This window comes from Mercenaria mercenaria, chromosome 5 (genome assembly GCF_021730395.1).
Source record: "Mercenaria mercenaria strain notata chromosome 5, MADL_Memer_1, whole genome shotgun sequence".
Taxonomy (NCBI): Eukaryota; Metazoa; Mollusca; class Bivalvia; order Venerida; family Veneridae; genus Mercenaria; species Mercenaria mercenaria.
This window is the reverse complement of record NC_069365.1, coordinates 66,470,989-66,495,598: the sequence shown is the minus strand read 5'-3', so window position 1 is coordinate 66,495,598 and position 24,610 is coordinate 66,470,989. Positions and strand designations below refer to the sequence as shown.

The 24,610-nt window shown below is 34.1% G+C and overlaps 2 protein-coding genes across 2 annotated transcripts; both read left to right on the top strand.

Annotated features, from left to right (window-relative positions):
- The first annotated feature begins 5,022 nt into the window (after positions 1–5,022).
- LOC123559092 (periostin-like) lies at positions 5,023–10,990 on the top strand. Its single transcript, XM_045350910.2, has 6 exons — positions 5,023–5,243; positions 5,993–6,201; positions 6,380–6,590; positions 8,579–8,683; positions 9,107–9,220; positions 10,838–10,990. The coding sequence occupies exons 1-6, from the start codon at positions 5,084–5,086 to the stop codon at positions 10,957–10,959; spliced, it is 921 nt and encodes a 306-aa protein (XP_045206845.2). The 5' UTR covers positions 5,023–5,083; the 3' UTR covers positions 10,960–10,990.
- Positions 10,991–15,412: 4,422 nt separating this feature from the next.
- LOC123557477 (periostin-like) lies at positions 15,413–20,345 on the top strand. Its single transcript, XM_045348946.2, has 6 exons — positions 15,413–15,619; positions 16,177–16,385; positions 16,906–17,116; positions 18,094–18,198; positions 18,893–19,006; positions 20,187–20,345. The coding sequence occupies exons 1-6, from the start codon at positions 15,460–15,462 to the stop codon at positions 20,306–20,308; spliced, it is 921 nt and encodes a 306-aa protein (XP_045204881.2). The 5' UTR covers positions 15,413–15,459; the 3' UTR covers positions 20,309–20,345.
- The last annotated feature ends 4,265 nt before the right edge of the window (positions 20,346–24,610 follow it).

Below are 24,610 nucleotides of genomic sequence, written 5' to 3'. Positions count from 1 at the left end.
TCTTCTCGGATATATGGCCACTTTGTAACGTGATGGACAATTAAAAATTAAGCGAGCTCTAAATCTTCTTATCTTTATTGATGACCAATTAAAATCTGTTAACATATCAGAAACTGAACTTGTATTATAACAGCGATTAGTGACAAATCTGGCAACCCTTCTCTTTTTTCTCAATATGATCTATATGGCTTTTAGTATGTGGGCACCAAATAGTACATGAATATTCCAACTTTGGTCTTACTATTACCTTATATGAATGTTTTTTTTTCACTTTAGAAGAGTTAATTTCTAAATTTCTACGCAGAAAACCAAGATACTGATTAGATTTGCTTTGTTAGTTTTTGAGCTATTGAACCGATGTATAATATTAAATCGGAGATTGGTTACAAAGGGTAAGAAAAAGGATTTGACGCATGTTAAATGATTCAGTATCTGAGCAATATCAAGATTAGAGATGGGGTAAAAACTGGAAGTGGGGGTCGGGGATGGATAGGAACCGGAAAAGAGTAAGTAAAGAGCACGATGTAAGTTCCTTAAAAGTTGCCAAAAGTTTACAAAATTCAACGGATAATCAATGCATAATCAAAACATGAATCAAGATATATATGCAAGAGAAAACACCGCACGAAAGACCAGTTTAACTTATTGCTTGCAGAATCGCTTACTCGTAGAGCGGTTCCACTTTTTACGATTGACGATAATCTAATATTACGTTTTTGACTACATTATGGCATATTGCAATAGTAATGCTACTATTCTACGGATATATTGAAAGCGTTAATTTCTTTAATTGAAGTGTTTTCATAGATTTCTTGGTAACGTCGAAGTCACGAGAGGTATAGTGTTTGATCTGTCCGTCCGTTCCTCAGTCCGTCTGTATACTAAACTCCTACAGTTTCTATCCAGTTGAAATGGGTTTCGGTTTACGCATCAACTTAAAGTGGGTACATATTGTTTTCGGGAATTTCATCTCCGATAATTTCCTTTTTGAGTTATATCCTTCTTTAGACCTACATCAGAGTATTGTGTACTCAACACCGCTAACATGGAATACACCATCAAAACGAAGAGAATATGCGCATGTTGTAAGATCAATTGTATTATCTGATTATCGATTAGGAGCAATGCTTTTTTTCTAGGCTTTGAAATATTACGCATCATAACATTGTGTTCTTTAAGTGTTTCTATAATTTTCATCCAACTGAAATAAAACTTGGTATACAGCATAAACATGAATTGTTATTTGCATGTCTTGTCAAGACTTTGGTCTTTATTCTGTCAAGCATTTTCAAGCATTTTAAGTTAATGACGTCATTCTTTTTTAAACGTTTAAGTTTACAAAATACCTGTTTCTATTTTTGTCGGAGTATTTCTTGTCTTCAGCTGTGACTCGCGTTTCAAACTGATTTGTATTAGTATTGCCTGAAAAGACGTTGGCATTTTACTGTATGTTCAAATCTTAATGGAAAGTTAAAAAGTCACATCGGATTTGCTATTAACAACACGGTTGATTTAGTTTGGGCGAAATAAGAAGAATTAAGAAAAATGTATACTACTTAGTCAGTATAGACATGACTGTACACGGATTAGAACGAACTAAATCGCCGGGTGCATTTAGGCCCACCGACAATAAGCTATGCGTTACTGTTCAGATATTGTATCAATTCTTATTTGCAATGGTGAACAAATACTTTGAACTTCAGAAAACTCACATCAGCTTCGAAATCACTAATATTGCAAAGGGAAATATTAGTGAGCTAGCCTAGATAGACATAACTTACTTTTACATGAATAAAAATGAAGCGCAATAGTTCTCCGAAAAACAATGGGAACGATAATAAATCATGAAAAGGGGAGATATAAAAAGTGGCGAGGGTGGGTGGAGGTGAAGGGAAGAAACATAGCCAACATATAAAACAAAAGATAGGAAAATGAAGTTGAAAATAGGTGGCTTTTAAACGGTCATTCACCTTTATAAAAATCTGTATGTTTGACTGCAAGCTCACGTTTATCCTCTTTTAAGCCACTGGGACAAGACAGTGTAAATTATAAAATAATTCCTCGCTAAAATAAGCTCTAACTTTAGTGACAAAATACCAGTCTGTATAAAAGTTAAACATAAACAAGGTCAATACAAGTTGTTGAAGATATCAGTCGAAAGTCAGAAAAGGGGACAGGACTAAGCAAGTTGCAAGATAAAAAATTCCACTCGTTCCGTCCGTTTTTGTAGGATTTAGATCTCTAAGAGAAATAAGACCACAAAGTCTCATATTTGAGTAGTCATTGCATTAGCAAATAAAAAATTGTATCTGCGCCAGTCACTAAAATGCACAATGCTTTACAGGTTTTGTTTTGTATATATTTTGTTTGGATACTTTTTTTCTTACAACTTTTACTAATATTTAATAAAATGGACGTTATGTTTATTTTTTCATAGTTTATAAACAACATTCCTGTAATATACGGGATGTGTAAGATCAAGTTTAGAATGTGTTTTATAAGGTGTGTGTTATACTTTTTTTAAAATTCAGAGATCTGTAGTAAAATTTTGTGAAAACCTTCCGTAGTTTGATAGAGATCGATAACCCTTTTGTAACAACGTTTTTGTTATATAAATCTTTTTACAATTAAAATTTATAACTTTGAAAAAGCTTTTGCAAAACGAGTGTTGTGATATATAGACACCGTATGGTGTTGCTTTAGGGACAACTCTGTCCAGGTCGGAGTGGGTGGGCATTAATGCTTTAATAATATCAGACTGGTTCTCAATGGACAAACTTTAAGCATGGAATCTTGTTCAAAACATTTAAAAATAATTGTCGATGAGTGGGGTAAAGCTAGTCCCCAATGGGATAAATATTGCTTGTCTATTTGTTTTGTTGCCGAATGTAATAAATATGTTATTTAACAGAAACTGAAATGTGTAAATGTTGAATTTACTATTAGAAATATGCTCTTGTATAAGTACATGCCAAATAATTATGTGATAAATAAGGGTATTAAAAAGGATAGAAAAATCGTAAGTGTTAATCGAACACTTATATTGTCGTCTATTTAATAGTCTTTTTATGACACTCGAGAAATTTAAAACTGCATTATGGTATCAATGAAAGACCGTTTGTACCAGGAAGATTTTTCTGACATATATATTTATCATATATTCATAGTAAAAAATGGAAATTTACTGTAATTTTCCTGTACTATAAAATGCATTAATGCATGAAACCCGTAATCGCCTTAGTTTTATTCGAACATATAGAGAACCGGCCCTTTGTAAGGAATGTCGAATGTGACACTATTAATATAATTAAAGTTAACCAGTATTTTCAATTAGTGTGAACATGACGAAAGTTGAGAAACATATATCAAAAGTATCTATCCTTTACATGTTTCTGGACATTTTTTTATTCGGACGGTTAATTGACACAGTCCAACAAAATGTACCAAGCAATAAAATGAAATCTCTATGCATCAAATGGCACGATGGACTATGTACTCTTATGGATGAAACAATGAAACGGGATGTTTTGTTATTCTTCCTTCTAGAAGAGCAGCCCTGAAATTTAGTGGATAAAGAAATTAAACATACATCTGATAGATTACTCCATGCATTCCATGATGCAATGTTCTTGATGTTTATGTCTATCGAGAAATATATTATCCGCTATCTGTGCGATGTACAGTGTTTTAACTATATGAAAGGTGGCTGATCACGTTGAAGCAGTACTTTTTTTTTTAAAACGTTTCAATTTTCATATACATGTACTCTGTAACAGATTTATTTAAGCAACAAGAAAGATCAATTAAGTAGAGTCAGATCCCCATTAGATACTTTTATGAAATTTTGTAATTACATGTACCTCCATTTAATGTAATAGTATTTAAAAGGTATAAAATTTCTGTTAATTTTCTGGTTTCACATTCGCATTTGATAGATATTGGAGTATTTCAAATATGTGAAACAAAGTGCAAGTTTTAAAAGAGGGTGTAGCTTCGGAATTAGTACTGACATATAGAAAGCAACGTTGCAATATTTTGCGTTACATATTCCTTGAGGCATTTATGTCTTTAAGATGTCCTCACGGATATATAACATCAATTTTTTTTATCTAAAAATTTGACAGTGTCGTTAAAATAAATCAAATTTTAATTAAACTTATGTTTGGTTATTTTCTAAATTCTACATGAAAAATTCAGATGCATTCATCAATATGGTGTGTATTTCATTTCCTTCGTTTCGCACTGAACAAAGAACAAGTCATGCCTTTAAAAACTTCCGCTAATTCTTTTAACTTTTCATATACTATCTGACACGTCTAGAAGTTACCAGAAGTAATTAAAGTTTTGAAGTCAAGGCCTTGATTTAAGACCAAAACAAATGCGCGGTAGTATATACATTTGTAGTTGACAACATTTAAAACAAACATGGCATATTACATATATAATAGCGTTATTATAAAAGTGGCTTGATCTATGATGATGCTGTATTCGGCTAACGTGGAATATTCTAAGGCGCGCAAGCGCCGAGTGTAAACCATCCTGGCAAACTCCAGGAGAGCCGAATACAAAAGCCCAGATCTAGTTACTGTTATAATGACCCTTTTATTATATACCACCTTTTTGTTTATTGTTTTGTTATCAAACGAAATCATCAATGTTTATCGATGTAAAATAGAACTGAATGTAATTTTTGTGTTCACTATTTATAGAACAGTGTCAATTAAAGGAGTCCGGAAACATACAATACAAAAGGTATAATACGAATTTTTTCTGCCTGTTCGTATTTACTTGTGAAATACAAGCAGTGTTTCAGGCAGCATTTATAAAGGTACACATGTATATAATAAAGCCAATTATTTCAACTTTGAACATCTAAATGTACTGAGTATATTATGAAGTATTATTGTTATCGCAAGGTCCTATATTGTTGTTAAAGGTCAGTCTAAATAGTAAGCTTGTGACAGGTTCATGTTAAAAATTTCCACTTATAGAAACTAATCTTATCTTTACATTTAAGTACCTCATAATTACAAAAGCAGCTTCTAGTTAAACAAGCCACCTTTACTGACAAAGAACAGTAACCATGGGTCCGAATTTATATTTTGTTTTAGTTTTAGCAATTTTTGGACATGCAAGTGCTTATATTAACAAGAATGTGTACGAATGTCTGATTGACCAAAATCTTACAGCCGTGGCGCAGCTCATCAAGGATGCAAATTTGGTTTCAACACTTTCAAACGGAGGTAATCACTATTTTCACTTGATATAAATATTCATTTTCCCCCTGAAAGAAGTAGCCATAGAAACATTTTGGAACCATAATTTTGCAAATCCTATGGTGATACCGACAACTGATGTAACTCGGGCATATTTTCTTGGTCTCTTACTCACATTTCACAGAGCTAAAAAAAAGTTCATGCTAAGATCCGAACATAATCTTTACTTAACCCTTATCATGCTGGGCGCGATTGAGTCTGCATTTGCGACCAGTGCAAATCATAATAAGCCTGCACATCCGCGCAGTCTGGTCATGATCTGCACTGTTTGCCATTCAGTCAGTATCGTTTTGGTTAGCACACGTTTTAACAGTTAATGGTACTGTCCAAATTTAAAGATGGACAAGTTCATTATAGAAATTTAGCAGGGTAAGGGTTAAAATTACTCTCCGGACATTTAGTATACTGTCTTAGTCCCAACTTTTACATTCCATTTATCAAACCAATATCTACCCACCATTAGACTGATCTCAAATATACCAGTTTATACTATTTATAGCGCTTTCCTCATTGGTTTACAAGTTAGTTCCATAATGGATCACTTTCCTTTTTTACATTTTATACCAGCAACAATAACAGAAATAAATGCAAGTGGTTCAATTTTAAATCGGGTAGGCATGGGACCTTTGTTAGACATATTGGCAAATATTCCGACTACATACCAACTTTTTCCATGATCAAATGGAAACATATTTTGTTTAAATTTTTTATTAAAGGACCATTCACAATTATGGCTCCGACAAATAATGCCGTTGCTAGCATCGATCCCACCACCATGGTTTCCGTGACACGAAGTCCGGTCCTTCTGAAACAGATTGTACGGTACCATATTATCGATAAATATGAGGTTATACCATCTTTGATAAGTGCTGGACAGGTCGACACTTCAGAAGGACAGCCTATTACAGTAACTAGCGGACCAACTGTAAGTGCCTTTGTTTGTTTCATTATTCATCCGTTCGTCTGTTCGTTTAATATGAGGCAAGATTGATTTTGACCAGTATACAAGTATCTTATAAACATAACGCAGTTTCGTAATCTTAAACAGTTTTCCTGGATATCATAACGGTAGATAAACTGACAAATGTTTGGCAACATTCCAGGGCATCCTATTAAACAACGCCTCGATGCTACTAGCAGGGTCAAACAGTGATATTGTCTGTAACAACGGCATTATCCACGTCATCGATACTGTACTCGTGCCACCTGTATTCAGCACAGACAATCTAGCAGCTGTTCTTATCGAGAGGGATGATAAATTTAAAGACTTTTTTCTGTATGTTCTCCTCAGCAACATGACCCACCTGATCGAATGTAAGTCAGTTTTCTCATAACTGATTTGTTGATTAAAAGAATAGTGCAACTGAAAAGAATTTAGCCTACAGATTGCATTTTGGGCCTAAATAAGATATTACTATTTTTACAAATTTCCTGTCTAAAATGGTACATGTAACTCTGTGTGCTCATTGGCAACATGACCCACCTGATCGAGAGTAAGCATTTAAATAGTCTTTAAGACTGTCATGTATCGATTGTTAAGTCTTTTTAAGTCTTCCCGTACTTGGATTCAGTGTTCTTATATTTTCTGGTCCTTTGGCGTTTTCTGCTAAGTTGTATATAGTTCGATTTGTGGATTAAAACTTAGTACCAAGAAAATTATATTAGCTTACAAATTACGAAAGGTACAGAAGAAATATCACCATTTGATACAAATTTCCTCTCTGAGGTTCAAACTCATACTTTGTCTAGTAACATATTCATTTTCTATAATTTTTTTTTAACCTGTACATACTTCTGTGTATACACAAACATGTTCATTTCATCTTTACAAATACAGTAGACCCAGTATCAAATCCATACCTTAATTTAGACAACCTTATTTTAAAGAAGACATTTTCACATAACGATTTTTTATGTCAACAAGTCAATGTTCAATGTTCTCAACCAAAGCCCACTCCACTATTTGCTGAAAAGACTACCTGTTTCAGTCCCAAATGACCTTATGACTGCACTAATAAGAGCACTTTTGGACCGTTTGAAACCTTTTTTTCTGTCTAGTTTGTGGTAAATGAGAGCACTTTAATCTTGTGTATATAATTGTTATACTTTTTTTTTGCAGTAGGAAACATGTAGTGGTACACTAGTATGAACTTCTTTTATTTTAATTTCTTTAATTGCATAGCATACAGAAAATCATTACACCCGGTAGTAGACTTTATAAAAAATTATCAACAGTCCGATTATATGTTAAAACTTAATATTTATTATTCGTAAAGATCATTTTTCTCTTTCATTAGGCGTTAAAACTTCACAAGTATTTTTATGATGAATGTTTAAAAGATACAGTAGTTTTAAAACAGTATTTCTAATTTCTTATTACATAGGGAAAGGACCTTCTATAATATTCAGAATAACAGTTTCAGGATAATATAGGAACATTATCATTTATAAATAATAGTGTTTGGTCTTGTTCTTTGTAAGCAACAAAAATCTGATTTTTTAAAAGCAATAATTCTTCAGTCAAACCGAGTCTGCTATTATTCTTCTTGTTTGCATTCTTTGCTTCCAAAGGATCTTTTTACAGATTTTATCGTACAATTTTAGCTAAGTCAGAAACTTAAGGTTATGGTTTACAACTATGAAGGCAAACCAAATAACAAGACTACCTTACTATTAAGACCACTCTGAATAGCGGGGTTCTGCTGGAAAATACGTTCGTACTCATCCGTACTCCAACTGCGTGTCCGTACTCAATGTAACTCGAATGTAAAGTTACTATTCTTGAAATTGTGATCGAGTCCACCAAATTGTGAAATGATATGAACAATTATTGGTAATTTTATGTTTGTAATAATGAGACATAAAAAATCGCTTAAAAGCTTTCAGGATGTGCTCTTGATAGTGTTGTTTATTTCCGGGCCCTGGATACGGATATTTAAAACATGTTTACCGTTTCCAAGAACAACTGGAATGGTAAATAAAAAATGTACCGGAATCGTCAAGTCATCACATATGAAAACAAAACATAAATCGTCGTGAATATATATTTTTATGCAAGAATAGCGACAATACACGTTTGTTTTGTGTATTAACGTCTGCAGAAGCCCTTGGGATATGTTTGTAACCTCGACCTTCGATCTCGGTCACAAACAATCCTGCGGGCTTCTGCAGACGTTAACACACACACACACACACACACACACACACACACACACACAAAAAGTGTGTATTATCTCTACATTATAAAAGATGAATATGATTTGTCATATTAGAATAATGAATATATGTTTTGTTGTCTACAGCTGGAGAGTACACAATATTTGCTCCAACTGATTTAGCGTTCGGAAGATATTCCCATCTGAGCGACATTCACCGAGATACTCCAAATGCCGCGTCCATCTACATGGGTAAATTCATACTATGTACAATGCATGTGTGCAAAATGTCTTGCAGAGTTTTGAGCATTTCGCATTACAAGTTGCTGGAGAATTTATTACATCTTATATATTTTCAAAATGCGTGTATTCAAGAATGTACGAATTTGGAGTTTACCAACAGTTTTGCAGCCATTGTTGATTTACATAAATTGCCTGTTAAAAAAAGCCAAACTAAACGGATCTGCACATTCATTGATTTGACTAAATTCGGTCATGTGTATGCAAGAAATAAGCCTAGTTGAACACCAGGATGCACTTCCCAAATACTTCCTCATATTTCATAATATATAAAAATCTAAGTCAAATAAAAAGAATGAAAGCTCTACACATTCAAAATAAAACGACGAGGTCTTTTGGAAGGTTTTTGAAAATAGTCTGATTGAACCATTTCAGAGGTACTTAAGTACCACATGGTCCCTGGTGCCAGGACAAGCCATCAACTTAAAGACGGACAGACGCTTTTTACTCTGCATGGATCACCTATACATATATCTTTGAGTAGCAACGGTATAAACCATTAGTTTCCTACTGAAAGATGTTATCCGTCTCAAAACTGAAATTACCTCAATCATACTTTATAAGCAATAATGTTGTCATTAAATTCTATGGTCCTTATGAAACGTTATTTGAAATGATACCGAGACACAAGTCAGATTTGTTTATTTCTTATTTATTACAAAGACATTGTATATATGATTAATATGATATCAATGCTCCTTTACACTTGAAAATTTAAATTAACTTATAATTTGAAATAAGATAATCGTGTCTTCATTTTTTATACACTAAATAACCGCATTCCCTTCTGTGTTTACATAAATCTTTATGGCAAAAAGTCAAAAACTGTTCAAGCTAATGCTTATCATTTTAAAAATAGGACAGACAACTGTTATAGATGTATTCGTCACGGCTTTTATCACGCTTGACATTGGTCTTTGGAAGGAAAATGTCATTCGTCTTTTTTTTGCAATATCTGAAGTAAGTGTGTTAGAGGTGGCTGCATCTTTTATTGTAATATGTTATTTCAGATGCCGCTATGATGGTTTAAACAAATTATCAAGTCATGGATCATATTCTTTTTTTGCTTGCCCTTTTCATAAACGATAAAATGGTACTTGAGGAATATTTCCCAGACCGTACCAGTTTCATCCATGCCGTATACCATGTTAGTTGAGGGAGACATTTCAGCCAGTATCAGTGGAATTCATGCCATATAAACTGGAGCTGGTTTTTTTGCATACCTTTTCATAAATAATAGGCAAGTTTAATGATAGGCGATACTAAAGTGGTTGGGGAAAACATTCCAGCGAGTTACAACATAATGTCATGTCATATATTTTCTTCTGATCAAATTTTACTGATCTCCTCGTAGATGATAACATGCCAGTATTTGATTATTTTAGGTATAACAGTAGATGATGCTTTGGTAATTGAAAGAAACATTCAATCAAATAACAGTTTATGTTAAGTCATATATTTTCTTTGGTTTCCATCTTCCTGATCTCAGCGTGAATAAGGAAATATTGAGTCATTTCAGGTATATTGGTCTACGATGCTACATGTATTGAAAACAAACATTTCAGCGAGCGAGAGATATTGGATTATTTCAGGTATAATGGTAAACGATGCTATGGTATTTGAAACAGACATTTCCTCGATAACAGTACGTGTCACGCCATATATTGTCTTCGGTTCCTATTGCACTGATCTTCCGATAGCTAATGATACATTGGTATTTTGCTATTTAAGGTAAAATGACAGACGATGCGAAGGTGTTTGAATCAGACATTCAAAGCTGTAGCAGTATATTTCATGTCATGATGGCTTCCCATCTCACTTATCTTCCATAGATGATGATGAGCTCTTGTGCTTTTTCAGGTTAAATGGAAGATGATGCAATGGTGATTCTAACAAGTATGTGCCATGCTATATTATTGTCTTCAGTTCCTATCTAACTGATCCCACCACAGATGATGAGCTTTTGTACTTTTTCAGGTATCATGGTAGATGATGCAATGATGTCTAAAACAGACATTCTAACCAGTAACAGTATGTGTTATGTCATAAATATCGTATAATCTTCAGTTTTCACCTCACTGATGATGATATCTTACGGTGTTTCAGGCGTAAAGGTAGACGAGGCAATGGTGGTTGAGGCAGACATTCCAGCCGCTAACGGTGTGATCCATGCTGTTGACCACGTTCTTTTTCCAGCTGATCTACTCGCTAAGCTTGTACAGGGATAATTAGGTTTCTAATAAAAGTTTACATATCATATTCACAGTTGCTTTCTAAACAACCTTTGCATTTTGCACAATCTCTACTTATAATATCATATTTATAAAAGGCTTAAAACTTAAACGAGAATTGAGTCATATTTAACATATACAAAAACATTCAGTGTGGGCTTTTCTACATAAACTACAGTGTTTTCCATTTTTCAGTCTGATTGTATGGAGGAATTTCATAATTAAAGACCTATATCGTCCGATGTAGTTGAAAATATATTTCTAATCACTTACTATATTTCTTCAATACAACTAGTATTCTACGCATAATGTAGTCTTGTCTCGGACGTCTGTTGTGTCAATTACGTGCTTGTTACATACATGTATATATCGTTCTGCGAAAGCCAGTTCCGAAAACGTCATATTCCCACCTTCTTTAGAATACTTGAATATCTAGTGAAGATGAAAAGTATTTACTGTCGATGAAACATACCTACAATATGTACAAATAATTGCTTTTTCATACCATACTATTGAAATCATGTTATGCAGGTTAATTACTTTTGGAAAAATTCATTTTTCTTTATTTTGTCAACGTAAGATATGTTTTCCCGCCAGCAGTTTGCAATCTGACTCAAGATACTTGTCCTATAATCAGACCGTCGTCTCGCGTACCGACAGCAGGTCTTTTGACAATGATTGTTTTAGAGATACATATAGAGCATGTAATATCAAGAAGTAAAATGAGCAAACCATTACTTTCTTTCAACAATTACAAGGAAGATAAACAAAACTAAAATTGTCATTTTTATGACGGATAGAAATCCCTTGAAATGAGTTGAATGCAAAAGATTTAAATAGGCAATATGGAGATTCAAAATTCCAAACAATGGCAGGCCATATGTAGCCTTATATTCAAAATTTCAATTTATTTATTACTTTGAAAGAGATTATAGTTACTGAGATATATTCATACATTGTAACGAACAAAATGCGGTCGGTTTCCCCTGTGGCTAAAATAAGTCGCAAATAGCAATCCGTGACCGAAAGTAAGCAAGATTCCACAGTATGGCAACCTAATGGGAACGCTTAATATTTGTTATTGATGATAAGTTTGTCTTTTTAAAGAAATGCAACAATCACAAATGAAATGATTCAGAAACTGTTTGTATATACTCTTTCTAAGCTTTTCTCTAAACTGAAAGCCAGATTTTAGTTCTGCCCACAACGTTACAAGGATATAATTTATCATTTTTCTTCTGTATGTATTTGAAACTGGCAGTTATTGTTTTAAAGATTATTCTATGAAGGAATATCAGAATATTATTGGTTTATTGCTGTAGACATTTGGAAAGACATGTACGATATCACAGTAAACCGATTTAAATACATTATTAAAATATTTCTTTTAAAGAGTACATCGACTAAATACTGACTAAAATTATTATCAGGCTAAGTTATGAAAAAAAAGGAACCCAAGGAGGACCTTAAATTGTCTACCTGTCAATTTATGGTATAGCTCCTGAGAGGGGTTGCTGTAACAACTGAACTTAAGCTTAAATGCGTTGATAATCGTAAGGAGACAAACCCTTGGATGTTGAATAAAATCCCTTTAATTTTTTTCCCATTTGTTATAATAGCTGTCAGAGCATTGCAAAACTAGTTTGTTAGAATGCTGAGTATAAAGTTTTCACAAAAGATAATAGGTAAGGTTACATTTCTCGGAAGCACAGAGCACCAAAAACACAGTCTAAGAGCCACGCATTTGAAAAGTAGGCCCACAACAAAAAGAAGCTGTAATGGAAAAATATTACAGACGGGTTGCTTCAAAAATATAACAAGTACATACATGTATATGGAATGCTATGTTCCTTAATCACAGTGACACTACAACGTAAACCACAATAGCGCAGACATTCATGTACCACAGATAAACACACAGCCAGGCCCAACTAACTAACATAGAAAAACAGACAAGTAAGATACAAGAACGCAGTAGGGCACCGCTTTAGGCTCACAAGCACACAAACGCACAAAGGCTGCCATGTGTACATGAATTGAGCTGACAATGTCTTGGTCAAAAACATTATTAAAACTACCTATATGTTTAGAATACGAGTATTTAAAAATGTGTAGTAAACTACGTACACAAATGAATAATTTCTATTAATAAAAGTTTCTTCGATTCCGTTATCACATATATTTCTTAAACCGCTGGCAAAATGTGTAGACCTCCAGTACTGCTGTATCATTTCTACCCTGACGACTCCCGGTTGTACCAGTTCTTCAAGCCAATACAATAGAAGTTGTAACAAGGAGGTAAAGCGTTATATTGCACTGATGACCACCTCGCTAATTTCGTCTCATGGATGAACTGCAACATGCTGAAGCTGACTGCTGAAAAAAATGAAGTGATGCTTTTTACACCAAAGCAAAATATTGCCAGACATACTGTATTCACAAAGGTCGATGACGGTAATAAAATCAACAAACTGAGTGAGAAGTCCCGGAGTTCTGTTAAACTTTAACACTGATATAGAACATCAGGTGAACTATGCGTGCAGATATGGCAGAGTTTACACCCGCCCATTTCCTTAGTAATGCATGCGCACGTGCACTCTACGTAGGGCAAAAAGACAGACATGACGGCAGAATGTAAACTACGTTAAGGTTGCAATATAATGTTTATGTCTTTTACAAATAAATTACTAGTGCAGGACAAAATTTATACATAATCCTTTGTACAATCCGCAACTACCTTGCTCAAAATTAGAAATTTTGACTTATGCGCATTATAACTGATAATAAGGCATTCATAAAGGAGCAGCAATAAACTATTCTTCAGCCATATTGATCTTACATTGGACAAGTTCAGGTAAAAGCAAAAATCGGAAACTGAGATTATCCATCAATTTAAGCTGATGTTTTTAAATAATCTGTTGCAAGTTTGTCGCAAATAGCTTACTTGGTAATATCATTAAACGTCGAACTTAGAAATTAAAAGTTAAATCAAGAGTAGCTGAAGTAGGCATTTCATTCTATTCATAAAAAACTAAAGATTTTTGACGGGGTTACAAGTCATCTACGTTAAATTTGATAAAGGTGGACACAATTCCCCCGTCCCCTTTGATTATCTATCCAATCATATCCCAATTGTGATTAATTCATTCCGTATACAAATAGATAGTTATTATCTTAAAATTGTTATCTTTTATTTCAGTCTGTTGATGTTTTAAATATTAAACTTTTATTCAACAATATCGATACCAAAGGAGTTTGGGTTGGTGAAAATATTTAACAGTGGGTGGGTGGCGTGGGGGTGCAGGTAGGGGATGGGGTGTTCTACACTCACAATCTTTATCTGTTGTTAGACCATAATCTCAGATGTTTTTTTTTTTTTTTTTTTTTTGAAATCGAAGCAGTGTATTTAAATTATTCTATTCATTGAAGGTTGCTAATTTCTCCGCAAGGTATATATTCAATTATATTCAGAATATGATTAAGTAATTGAATACCAACAGCAATTTAAGTCCGTCATACGATGCAGATCTTACATATATATATATATTTTTTCAATATAAACATCATTTTAAAACGTAAATTCCATCAAAAGTCCAAAAGATCTTCTCATAATTTTTATTTACAGTTTGAGATAAGGTGTGACATGTTTCTTCTGGATTAAAAAAACAGCCACGCCACGTGATATATTTGCCCGAATACGTGCATATTATCGCATTGATCACTAGAGGGCAAAAGTTCGTAAGTCACATCAAAGACATCTTATATGCTTCAGTAACTTTTTGACCTGGTCTAATTAGGTGACATCCTCGAAATCACAAAAAAGTCAAATGTTATGGTCTTGGTCACCAAGGCGATCTTCGTTTAATCACGTCAGTATCACAATAATTACATAATAACTCGCCTTATATTACTAAAATGGCAACTTCAGTGACACAAAGAACCGCGTCCCTTGAAAACTTGTAGTAAATAAAATATCATTTAAGTCAAAGAAAAATAAATACTAGAGGCTACTGCTATTTGAACCCCCCCCCCCCCCCCCCCCAAAAAACCCCCAAAAAACAATAACCCCTTTTGACGGATAAAATGAAAGGAAATATGGAAATACGACATTTTCAAATGTAAGGAAGGAGTGTTCTTTTTGTTTTGCAAGTGGATATAGACTTGGAAATGCTTGCTGACGGACGAAAGGCGGCTCCTCAGGCAGGCTAGAGTTAATAACTAACACTCAATTATTCGTGGTCAACTTATTGTTAGAAACTTGTTAGCGCATGGCCTACTGATCGATTGTACATCGAATAATGAAATTGCACCTTTACATAATTATAGTTTAGTGTAAAAGTTCAACTTGATTAGACCTGATTAGCACTAAGCTGACATTTTCATGTTAAAAGGTTGCAAATTATAGTACCTTGTCTTATCTTTCCCTTTAAGTATTTCAAAATTACACAAGCGACGTTTAGTTCCACAAATTACCTGTACTGTCATAGATCAGTAACGATGAGCCCGATTTTTAACGTGGGTTTAGTTTTAGCAATAGTTGGACATGCGAGTGCTTTTATTGACAAGAATGTATACCAGTGTCTTATTGACCAGAATCTTACAGCCATGGCGCAGCTTATCAGGGATGCAAATTTGATTTCAACACTCACAAATGGAGGTAATCACTATTTTCACTTGATACAAATATTTCATTTTCCTGAATAGACGTTTAACATAATTCAAAACTAAAACTTTCTTTGTCTGACGATTGACAAAAACGATATTCATTTAACGCTGTCAAGTTTGCTCGCAGCGTTAACAGCAATCTTTGCAGTTCAAAAGTCACATATGCTCCAATACAGAACACAGGGGTATATCAAACATCTGAATAATGGGAATAAAAATTTTCTTTAAATACACAACTATCTTTCCACTTTTGCATACATTCTTGCGAAACAACCAAACAAGTTAACAAACAGCTAGCCATCAATGGACCAATATAATTTGTATTAAAACTGATGAGCCCGTCGGGGTTACAAATCAGTATTGGACCGATTTTGAAAATGTACTGTTAATTAGTATCGGAAGGCATTTAAATTCTCGTTGTTTACACACATAGCAATGATATGAAAAACATAAAATCTTTTGACGGACATATATTGCTAATATTCCGTACACAAACTGACATCTATCCAAAATGGACATGTTCAGTATATATTTCTTTTCATATTAAAGGACCGTTCACAATTATGGCTCCGACAAACCATGCCGTGGCTAACATTGATTCCGACATAATGGTCGCCTTGACACGAAACCCTGTCCTTCTGAAACAGGTTGTACGATACCATATACTCGATAAATACGAGGTTATACCATCTTTGATAAGTGCTGGACAGGTCGACACTTCTGAAGGACAACCTATTAAAGTCACAAGCGGACCAGCTGTAAGTTCTTTTAACTTGTATTTTATAACTAACTGTTTTCCGCAGCTTCTGGTTTTACATATATCTCATAATTAGATTCAGCCGAATACCAAATAAAGCATAAAACTTAAAAATGATATACTGTGTTGCCTTTTTCCACGAATTGCCATGAAGAATACTCGCATGTGGAAAAGCTAGTATTTCAAATTATACGAATGACCTCTCTGAGACCCCTTGCTCTACTCCTACAGTGAAATACTGTTAAACAGACGATGATGTAGTTACATGAAATACACAAATACGAATCAGATGGATTGCGCCATTTAAGCATACTCACCGAGCATATTCGGAGGGGGCATGCCCCTGGACCCTCTAGGAAATCCGCTCCTGAACTAAAATCATGGAACTTTGACGCTTAATACTTAAACGCTATGTAGAATATGTGTGTAACAACCTGGACTTTCTTAAACATGCATTCTGCTACTGAGGTCCGAACATGAAAAGATATTCGCATATAGATAAAGTGATAACAACATTTCAGGGCATCCTATTAAACAACGCCTCGATGATGCTAGGAGGGTCAAGCAGTGACATTGTCTGTAACAATGGTATTATCCATGTTATAAACACTGTGCTCATACCACCTGTATTCAGCACAGACAATCTAGCAGCTGTTCTCGTAGAAAGGGATGACAAATTCAAGGACTTCTTTTTGTATGTTCTCCTTAGCAACATGACCCACCTGATCGAATGTAAGTCAGTCTTCTGATAGTTGATTTGTTGATTAAAAGACATTGCAAATGAAAAGACTGTAGTCTACAAATTGCATTTTGGGCCTAAATAAGATATTACCATTTTTGAAATGACCAATTCATTTCACTTTTGCAGCGTACAACCGGCTGGGTGTTCGTTTGGCTTTCTGGCACTTCCCAGGTCTACCCGGCGTACGTCGATGTGCGCCGGTCATGCGAGATAGGCAAAGCGGTAAATCATACATTTTCGTGATAAAAAAATCGGGTAAACATTTGGAAATTGGGATTTATACCAGTACAGAAACATACTGCAAGCAATATTTTATGAACTTATTTGGAAAAGGCCGCAATAGAAAATTATAACAAACTGGAATCGCAACTCACGTGGCCGGCGTGCGCCGAGACGTTCGTTTGCTATTAAACCGACGAGAATTCTTTTCTTGCCTCTCACGTGACCGGCATTGAAAAGAAACATTATACCTGACGAGTCTGTGGTGACATATTATTCTAATAACATTCATGAATAGATTGTTATTCCTTATCACGGATTTAAAAAGTTGTATAGTCGTCACTATAATTGCATCGTCTTCACTTTAAGTATCTCAAACATTTTATTTTAACTCCCTTCGCATAAATTTCGCATACAAAAAAATGTCAACAGTATAAACGTTTTTGCAGCATTACAACATATAAATGCATTGATTTTACTTCTTAAAGTAGAAAAAAGTTTAGATATGGCAAATATCATGTTTGCAAGTAAGAGTTGTTATTCGACCCGTCGAATTATTTCACGAAACGCCGCGACAGCAAAATGAGTTCTCAAATTAATTGAAACATGTTTCTGCTGTATTATATATCTTTATTCAGATCCTAAGTGTAGTGTGACACTATTTCTTGATGGCTACAAATAGGTCACCTTTAGCGTGTATTATTAAAACTAAAAATGTTGTGTCATATTTGAATTGTATTAACTTCAGCTGGAGAGTACACAATATTTGCACCAACTGATTTAGCGTTCGGAAGATATTCCCATCTGAGCGACATTCACCGAGATACCCCAAATAGAGCGTCCATTTACATGGGTAAATTTATAGTTTATACAGCACATACATGTAAAGTACGATCTAGCAGAATGCGCCGGTCTTGCAAGTTGTAAAAGTATCGAATACATTATATGATTTTGGTACTACACTTGTGTAATAAAGCTTTGATGTTGACGTTCTTTTAAGTATAGGAGACGTTGGTGGAATAGACTTGGTCTATAGTAGTAAATAAATATGATAAGACACTCGTGTGAAAACATAATGTATACTAGTAGCATAAACCCAATTGAAAATGAAGTTAAGTGCATATTTCATGTACTACCTTGTGTTTCCGACAGGTAAAAAATAATTAATGCAGTAAGTCAATAGTAACCATTTTAGCCATATGAATGGAATTGTGGTTTAGTTTATTATTTAAATGTTCTACAGTACAAGCTATTCGTTATCCATTATTCATTAATGACACAGTTTTGTGGCAAGTTCAAGTTTTGGCATGGTCATTTGTGATATCTTTAATTTTGCTCAATCATAAACATTATATTCTGTCACTGTCAATGAACATTTGCGGTCATTCTAACCCATTGTATTCCTAACATATTAGAAAATTTATCACCATTCAAGTTATTATTAACTCTTTATATATCATGTAAACCATGTGGGTTTCTGACTGTTTGCTCAACAAATGATGATTATTATTATTTCTTATTATCATTATTTGACTGAACCATTTCAGAGGTCCTTAAATACCACATGGTACCCGGAGCCAGAACAAGCCACCATCTTAAAAATGGACAGTCACTCTTCACTCTGCATGGATCACCTATACACATATCAACGAGCAGCAACGGTATAAACCATTCGAAAACAGCAGATATTAAACATTTTTACCTGTGATATACATCGTAGGGTTTATCTAGTAGACAGTTTGGATCATGAAAATTGCAATGCTTTCCAAAACTTAATGAACCTCCTTTATAATTCTTAATCAGTTCTTCGAAACCATCTTCGAAGCTTTAGTTGACCATTGTCAGTATTATGAAAATAACACTAGTGTTTATATATTAATTTATATTTACACTTGAACGTATGAAATACTTTATGTTGAAGATAACTTTTCGTGTTTTCACTTTTTATACTCAAAAATAATCACATTTCCGAACGTGTTTATAGATGTTGTTTCCATAAGAGTATTTAAATTCTGTTACTTCATCTGAAGTAAGCACGGCCAAGGTAATGTGTTATTTCAGTACGACATTATAGTTTAGACAAAAAATCCTGACATGACGGTTTATTCTCTTACCACACGACACCTTCAGGTGTTTTAAATAAATAGAATACTTTGCCATTTGAGAACCCTTTGATAATTTAAACAGCACAGTCGGTTTGTCTTTTTGTCCCATCTCATTAACCTCGTCATGAATATTACTGGCTTACTTTAGGTAGAATGGCAGAAGGTGCAATAGCGGTGGATGCAGACATTACAGCCGGTACCAGGATGCAATATACAATACCATATATTCTGTTCCCATCTCACCAATCTCTTTATAATGTTCCCATCTCACCAGTCTCTTTATAATGTTTTCATCTCACCAGTCTTTTTATAAATTATGAGATACTGGCTTATTTCAGGTAAAATGGTAACGATGCAAAGGTGGTGGAGGCAGACATTCAAGCCTGTATAAAGATGCTATATGTTATCCTATATATTGTTTTCTGTTCCCATCTGACTTTAAGTTATCTCTCGATAAATATTGAGATACTTGGTTATTTCAGGTAGAATGGTAAAAGATGCAATGGTGGTTGAGGCAGACATTCAAGCCTTTATCAAGATGCTATATGTCATCCTATATATTTCTGACTTTTCCCGATAAATAATGATATACTGGGTTAATTTCAGGTAGAATGGTCAGAGATGCAATGGTGGTTGAGGCAGACTTTCCTGTCGGTGACATTATGTTTCGTGCCATATTTTGCCGTCTCTTCCCATCTAACTAATCTCCCAATAAATGATGAGATACTGCTTTCAGGTTTAATGGTAGACGATGCGATGGTGGTTGAGGCAGACATTCCAGCCGCTAATGGTGTGATCCATGCTGTTGACCACGTTCTTTTTCCAGCGGATCTCCTCGCTCAACTTGTACAAGGATAAGTCGGCTGCTAATAAATGTTAACAAATCGTTACCACATTCGCGTTTTGTTGTTTTAATACTTTTGTTTTGTCAACGATTTAATTAACATTCACATTTACATTCACCGTACCTTGACACGGTGTTATAATTATTTTTGTCACTTTGCAGTCAGTGAGTTCATTTAATATACCATTTTTTGAAAAGGGAAGCACTTTAGTTTGTGCTCTGGGGTTTGCATGGCATTACATTAACTCTTATGAGTGTCGATGCGGCGTTAAACTCAAAAAAAAAAGAAGAAAAAAAAACACTTCTAGACAGATTAAATCAGACAGAGTTTGCTTTTACTGCGCTAGGCTGCGTCCCATGCCTAATAGATTACATGTATATAGAAAAAAGATTCCGACAATATGAACCTTAAAGATAACCTTACTAGCACGTCCTTTACTTTTAACTTACAATCGAAAAATTAAATTATAGACCGTATACATAGATGTAGAGATATATTAGTAATTGAGATAAGACACTAGAAGTAGCATTTATTGATAACCCCAAGCTTGAAATTAGTTCACTGAACAAGTTAGTATGGTGTATATATAGATGTTTTAACTTATGAAGAACTGGGATTGTCATGTGAACTATTTCTTCCAAACAACAATGACATAGAAAGATAACATTCTACTCTTACGTTAGATTATAATAGTACGACATCTCTTACATGCTATTTTTTTAATTTACTTTAGGAAAGTACACATAAATCAAACCTAATAAATACAATGGAAACTGTAACGGTAAACAATAAACAAGTATATCACTATAGTACCTTTTGACACTACTGAAACGTTTGTTGACGGCAATTGAATGTACAAATATAGTTCTAAGTCTGACGGTTGAAGGCTTGTGATCTTTTATATAATGACTGAATTATCATACAGATATAAAACACACTTGGACTTCTTGCAAATCCGGGATTCTTTAAAAGATTGCCAGAAGTTGCAATGAGGTTTTACAGGTCTGCAAGAAAAAATAACAATCCAACCTTAAATTAAGCACCACAAGCTTTATATTTGCCAGAAATCTCAATGTACTGGGGGTGTTCGAAAATACTTGCTTATTTTGATCTGGAACGTTCAAAATTTAAGTAATAACAAATTGCTTTCATTCATGCCCTCAAAGTAATCCCCATGACTAGAAATGCACAATTTCAGTCGATAAATCCAGTTCTGAAATGCTTGGTGTTACGCTGAATTAGGTATACTAGTAACGTACTGGTATACGGCAGATCCAAGCGCCTGTCTGGGCCAATATCTCCGTCCAGCGAGGAAGGTTTTCACTATCGGAAATAGGAAGAAGTCACAAGGGGCAAGGTCTAGTGAAACTGTATTTCTCTATTTGCAAAACAATGGACTTGGGCATTTGTGGCCCAGATTTTATTGCTAACATTTCTAACAGGGTCAAAATAACGAACCCAAATTTCATCGTCTGTGACTTTATTTGCAAATTTCTTTTCATCATATTTTGGAAATATTTTGAGCAATCGTTTGGTTTTTTCAAGGTATAACGTTTTGAATATCCAGTGGATGACAAAAAAAAAAAAATCCCAAAGAATATTCAGTTCTTTCTAAGAATCGTTATGTTATAAATTCAACCAAATAGTTTCCTTTTCCAACCAGAAAGGATCAATTGTAATACCTTAATATGGAGGTTTGGTACCTTTACTACAGACGATATACTAAAACAATACAAATTCTAACGTGACTTTAGTGAGCTAAACAAAGCAATTTCAAGCACAATTATTGATGTGGAATGTAAAGTAAGTTACACGTTACTATGTACTACCAAGATATTTACAAAAACAATGCATATGCAGAATGGAGAGATAAAAATGATTTCGACAGATTGTGAAAACTAATAATTTTTGACAGGCGTATGATGACTCATAACTTAATTAAAAGTTTGCTGTTATTTCTACCTTGAAGTTTAATTTTCTTAAATTGGCTCTTTTATATTGTAGCTTACAACTCATGAATTAAAACAATATTAAGAACATATTGTTACCTTACGGTTTTATCTATGCACGTTACGTAAGAATTACTGTAGCTTCAGTCATTTGTCACTAATTAGAGCAACTCACAGTGATGCAATTATACAAAACACATCCTCTATTTTCAAACAAATATTGAGGATTTGTCTAATGAGCGCATGTACTGGAAACACAATTCTGATACCGATTGTGTATTGCAACAATGCTAAAATATCTCAGCCGTGAAATGTTCTTGCTTCTTTAACCATCACTCAACAAATGAGTCATCCTTCTGGCAGAAATATTCCTAACATTCAAGATATCTTTAAAATGTAATGAACTCTTGATAGTGAGATGCCAAACATTCGTGCTATATCACGTACTGTATACCCTGCATTTCTTTCAATAATTTCGTTTACTGATTGCTACATTTTCGTCACAATATGCAACCTTTGGCCTTCCTGATTTGGTGCATTTTCGATTGTCTCTACCCAGAATCAAATTTCTTTTTCCATTTAAAAACCGTGACATAAGACACATTAGTAGAACAGCAGAAATTTCAGCAAACAATTGTTTCAAAGAACAGTCTATCTTTTTTTTGAGCAAGCTTTGATGAAGGCCCATATTTCCTTCTTCTTTGCACCACTTTTACAAACCATTTTTGGTGGCTGCTGCCACCCGTGTCAAAAAGAAGACTAAGTTTAAGAAATCCTGTCAGTTCTTAAGACCATCCTAACAACCAAAAATAGTTCCAGGCTTTCCAGGAAAACAAATATATACGCAACGTGCAGAATATGCAAGGCTACAAGGTATGCCTTAATACCATTTTAAATGTAAATTGGGCGACTAAAATCAACATAAACTGAAGTCAACGTTTCAATTAAAACACCTACGTGTATGAATACCAATATGCAAATTTATGGTCACGGAATAAACGATGGCCTCATGTCACCTAACTGGGGCGTTGATATTTAGCTATTGGTTGTTCCTTATCATCGTATCATACCATGGTACTGTTCTAGAGGTCACGTAGCTTATAACGTAGAAAACCTAGCATGGGAATCTAGACTGACAATTCAAGTTCTGATCTGGGGAAACCTGTTTCCTAACCGCAGTGTCACATGTATAACACCCGAAATATACTTCTGATAGCAATTATCCATGGCTAAAAATAGAAACGGAATTTCAACGGAAAAGACACATCAAGAATGTTTCCGAACATTTCTGGTCCATAGACAATACCAGTTTGTACCTCCCAAAGCTTTTTCAGCAAGGTGTAACAATTTTCAGATATGTCAGAATAAACTTAAATGTTCGTCATAGCTATCAAATTGTAAGATATTTACATACGATATTATATCAATGCCACCCTAGTGTAATCTACGAATGTTGCCGAATTTTACGTTACGCGAAAATATGACCACATGTTAATTAGGCTATTTATAGAAAATCGATAATCAGCCGTGACACGGGTTTCCTCAGTTAAGGTATTAGATCACTAATAGTAATGTTTACAAAACGGCCTTTGCTTGGTATATTCTGAAAGGTAACTGTGTTTTGCACTATTTTGCAATTTTTAAACAACTTTTACCGTGCCGTTTTTTATAAATTTTGTATAACTTATGGTATCTCCTCAAGCTCAAATAGAGACAAATTTCAGAGTGATAGCCACTATCCAAAATGATTGCAGAGAACCCATTTTACCATTAATTTTAATAAAAGAAACATCAAACTATTGGTAAACAATTATAAAGCACAAAATAAAAATGTCAATATCATTTTTTCTATGGTGCCTCAAGTGAACGGATTTAATGAGACAGAATTCATACTTCAACATTGAAAAAATAAGGTCGGATGCTGTGTTTCTGTTTTGAATTTTGCTTACTCCATTTAAAAATAACCTTAAGGCAGACGTAAAACCTACCTAAATTTCTTCCACAATATATAATCTAAGAGTGAAAGCAAAATAGAGAACTTTCACCTCGTGTAACTCAATATTTTCAAAGATGTGTAACTCTACCCCTTCTGTTTAAGTAGTAAATTCACTTTGAACACCAAGAAATCGCTTATAAGATTAATCTTTTTCCATTTTTGTACAAGAAATCAATAATAAGTCTTGAAAGAAGTAAAAACTTACTAGAAAAAAGGAAAATAAGGAAAAAAAAAATGGTCCCAGTAGGGCTTGAACCTACGCACCCCTAAGAATTGCAGTAAAAGTAGGTTTATGGTAGGAATTGAATACTCTTCAAAAAGGAGGTTCTCTATTAGTGATCTAATACCTTAACACTAACTACCGCATTTA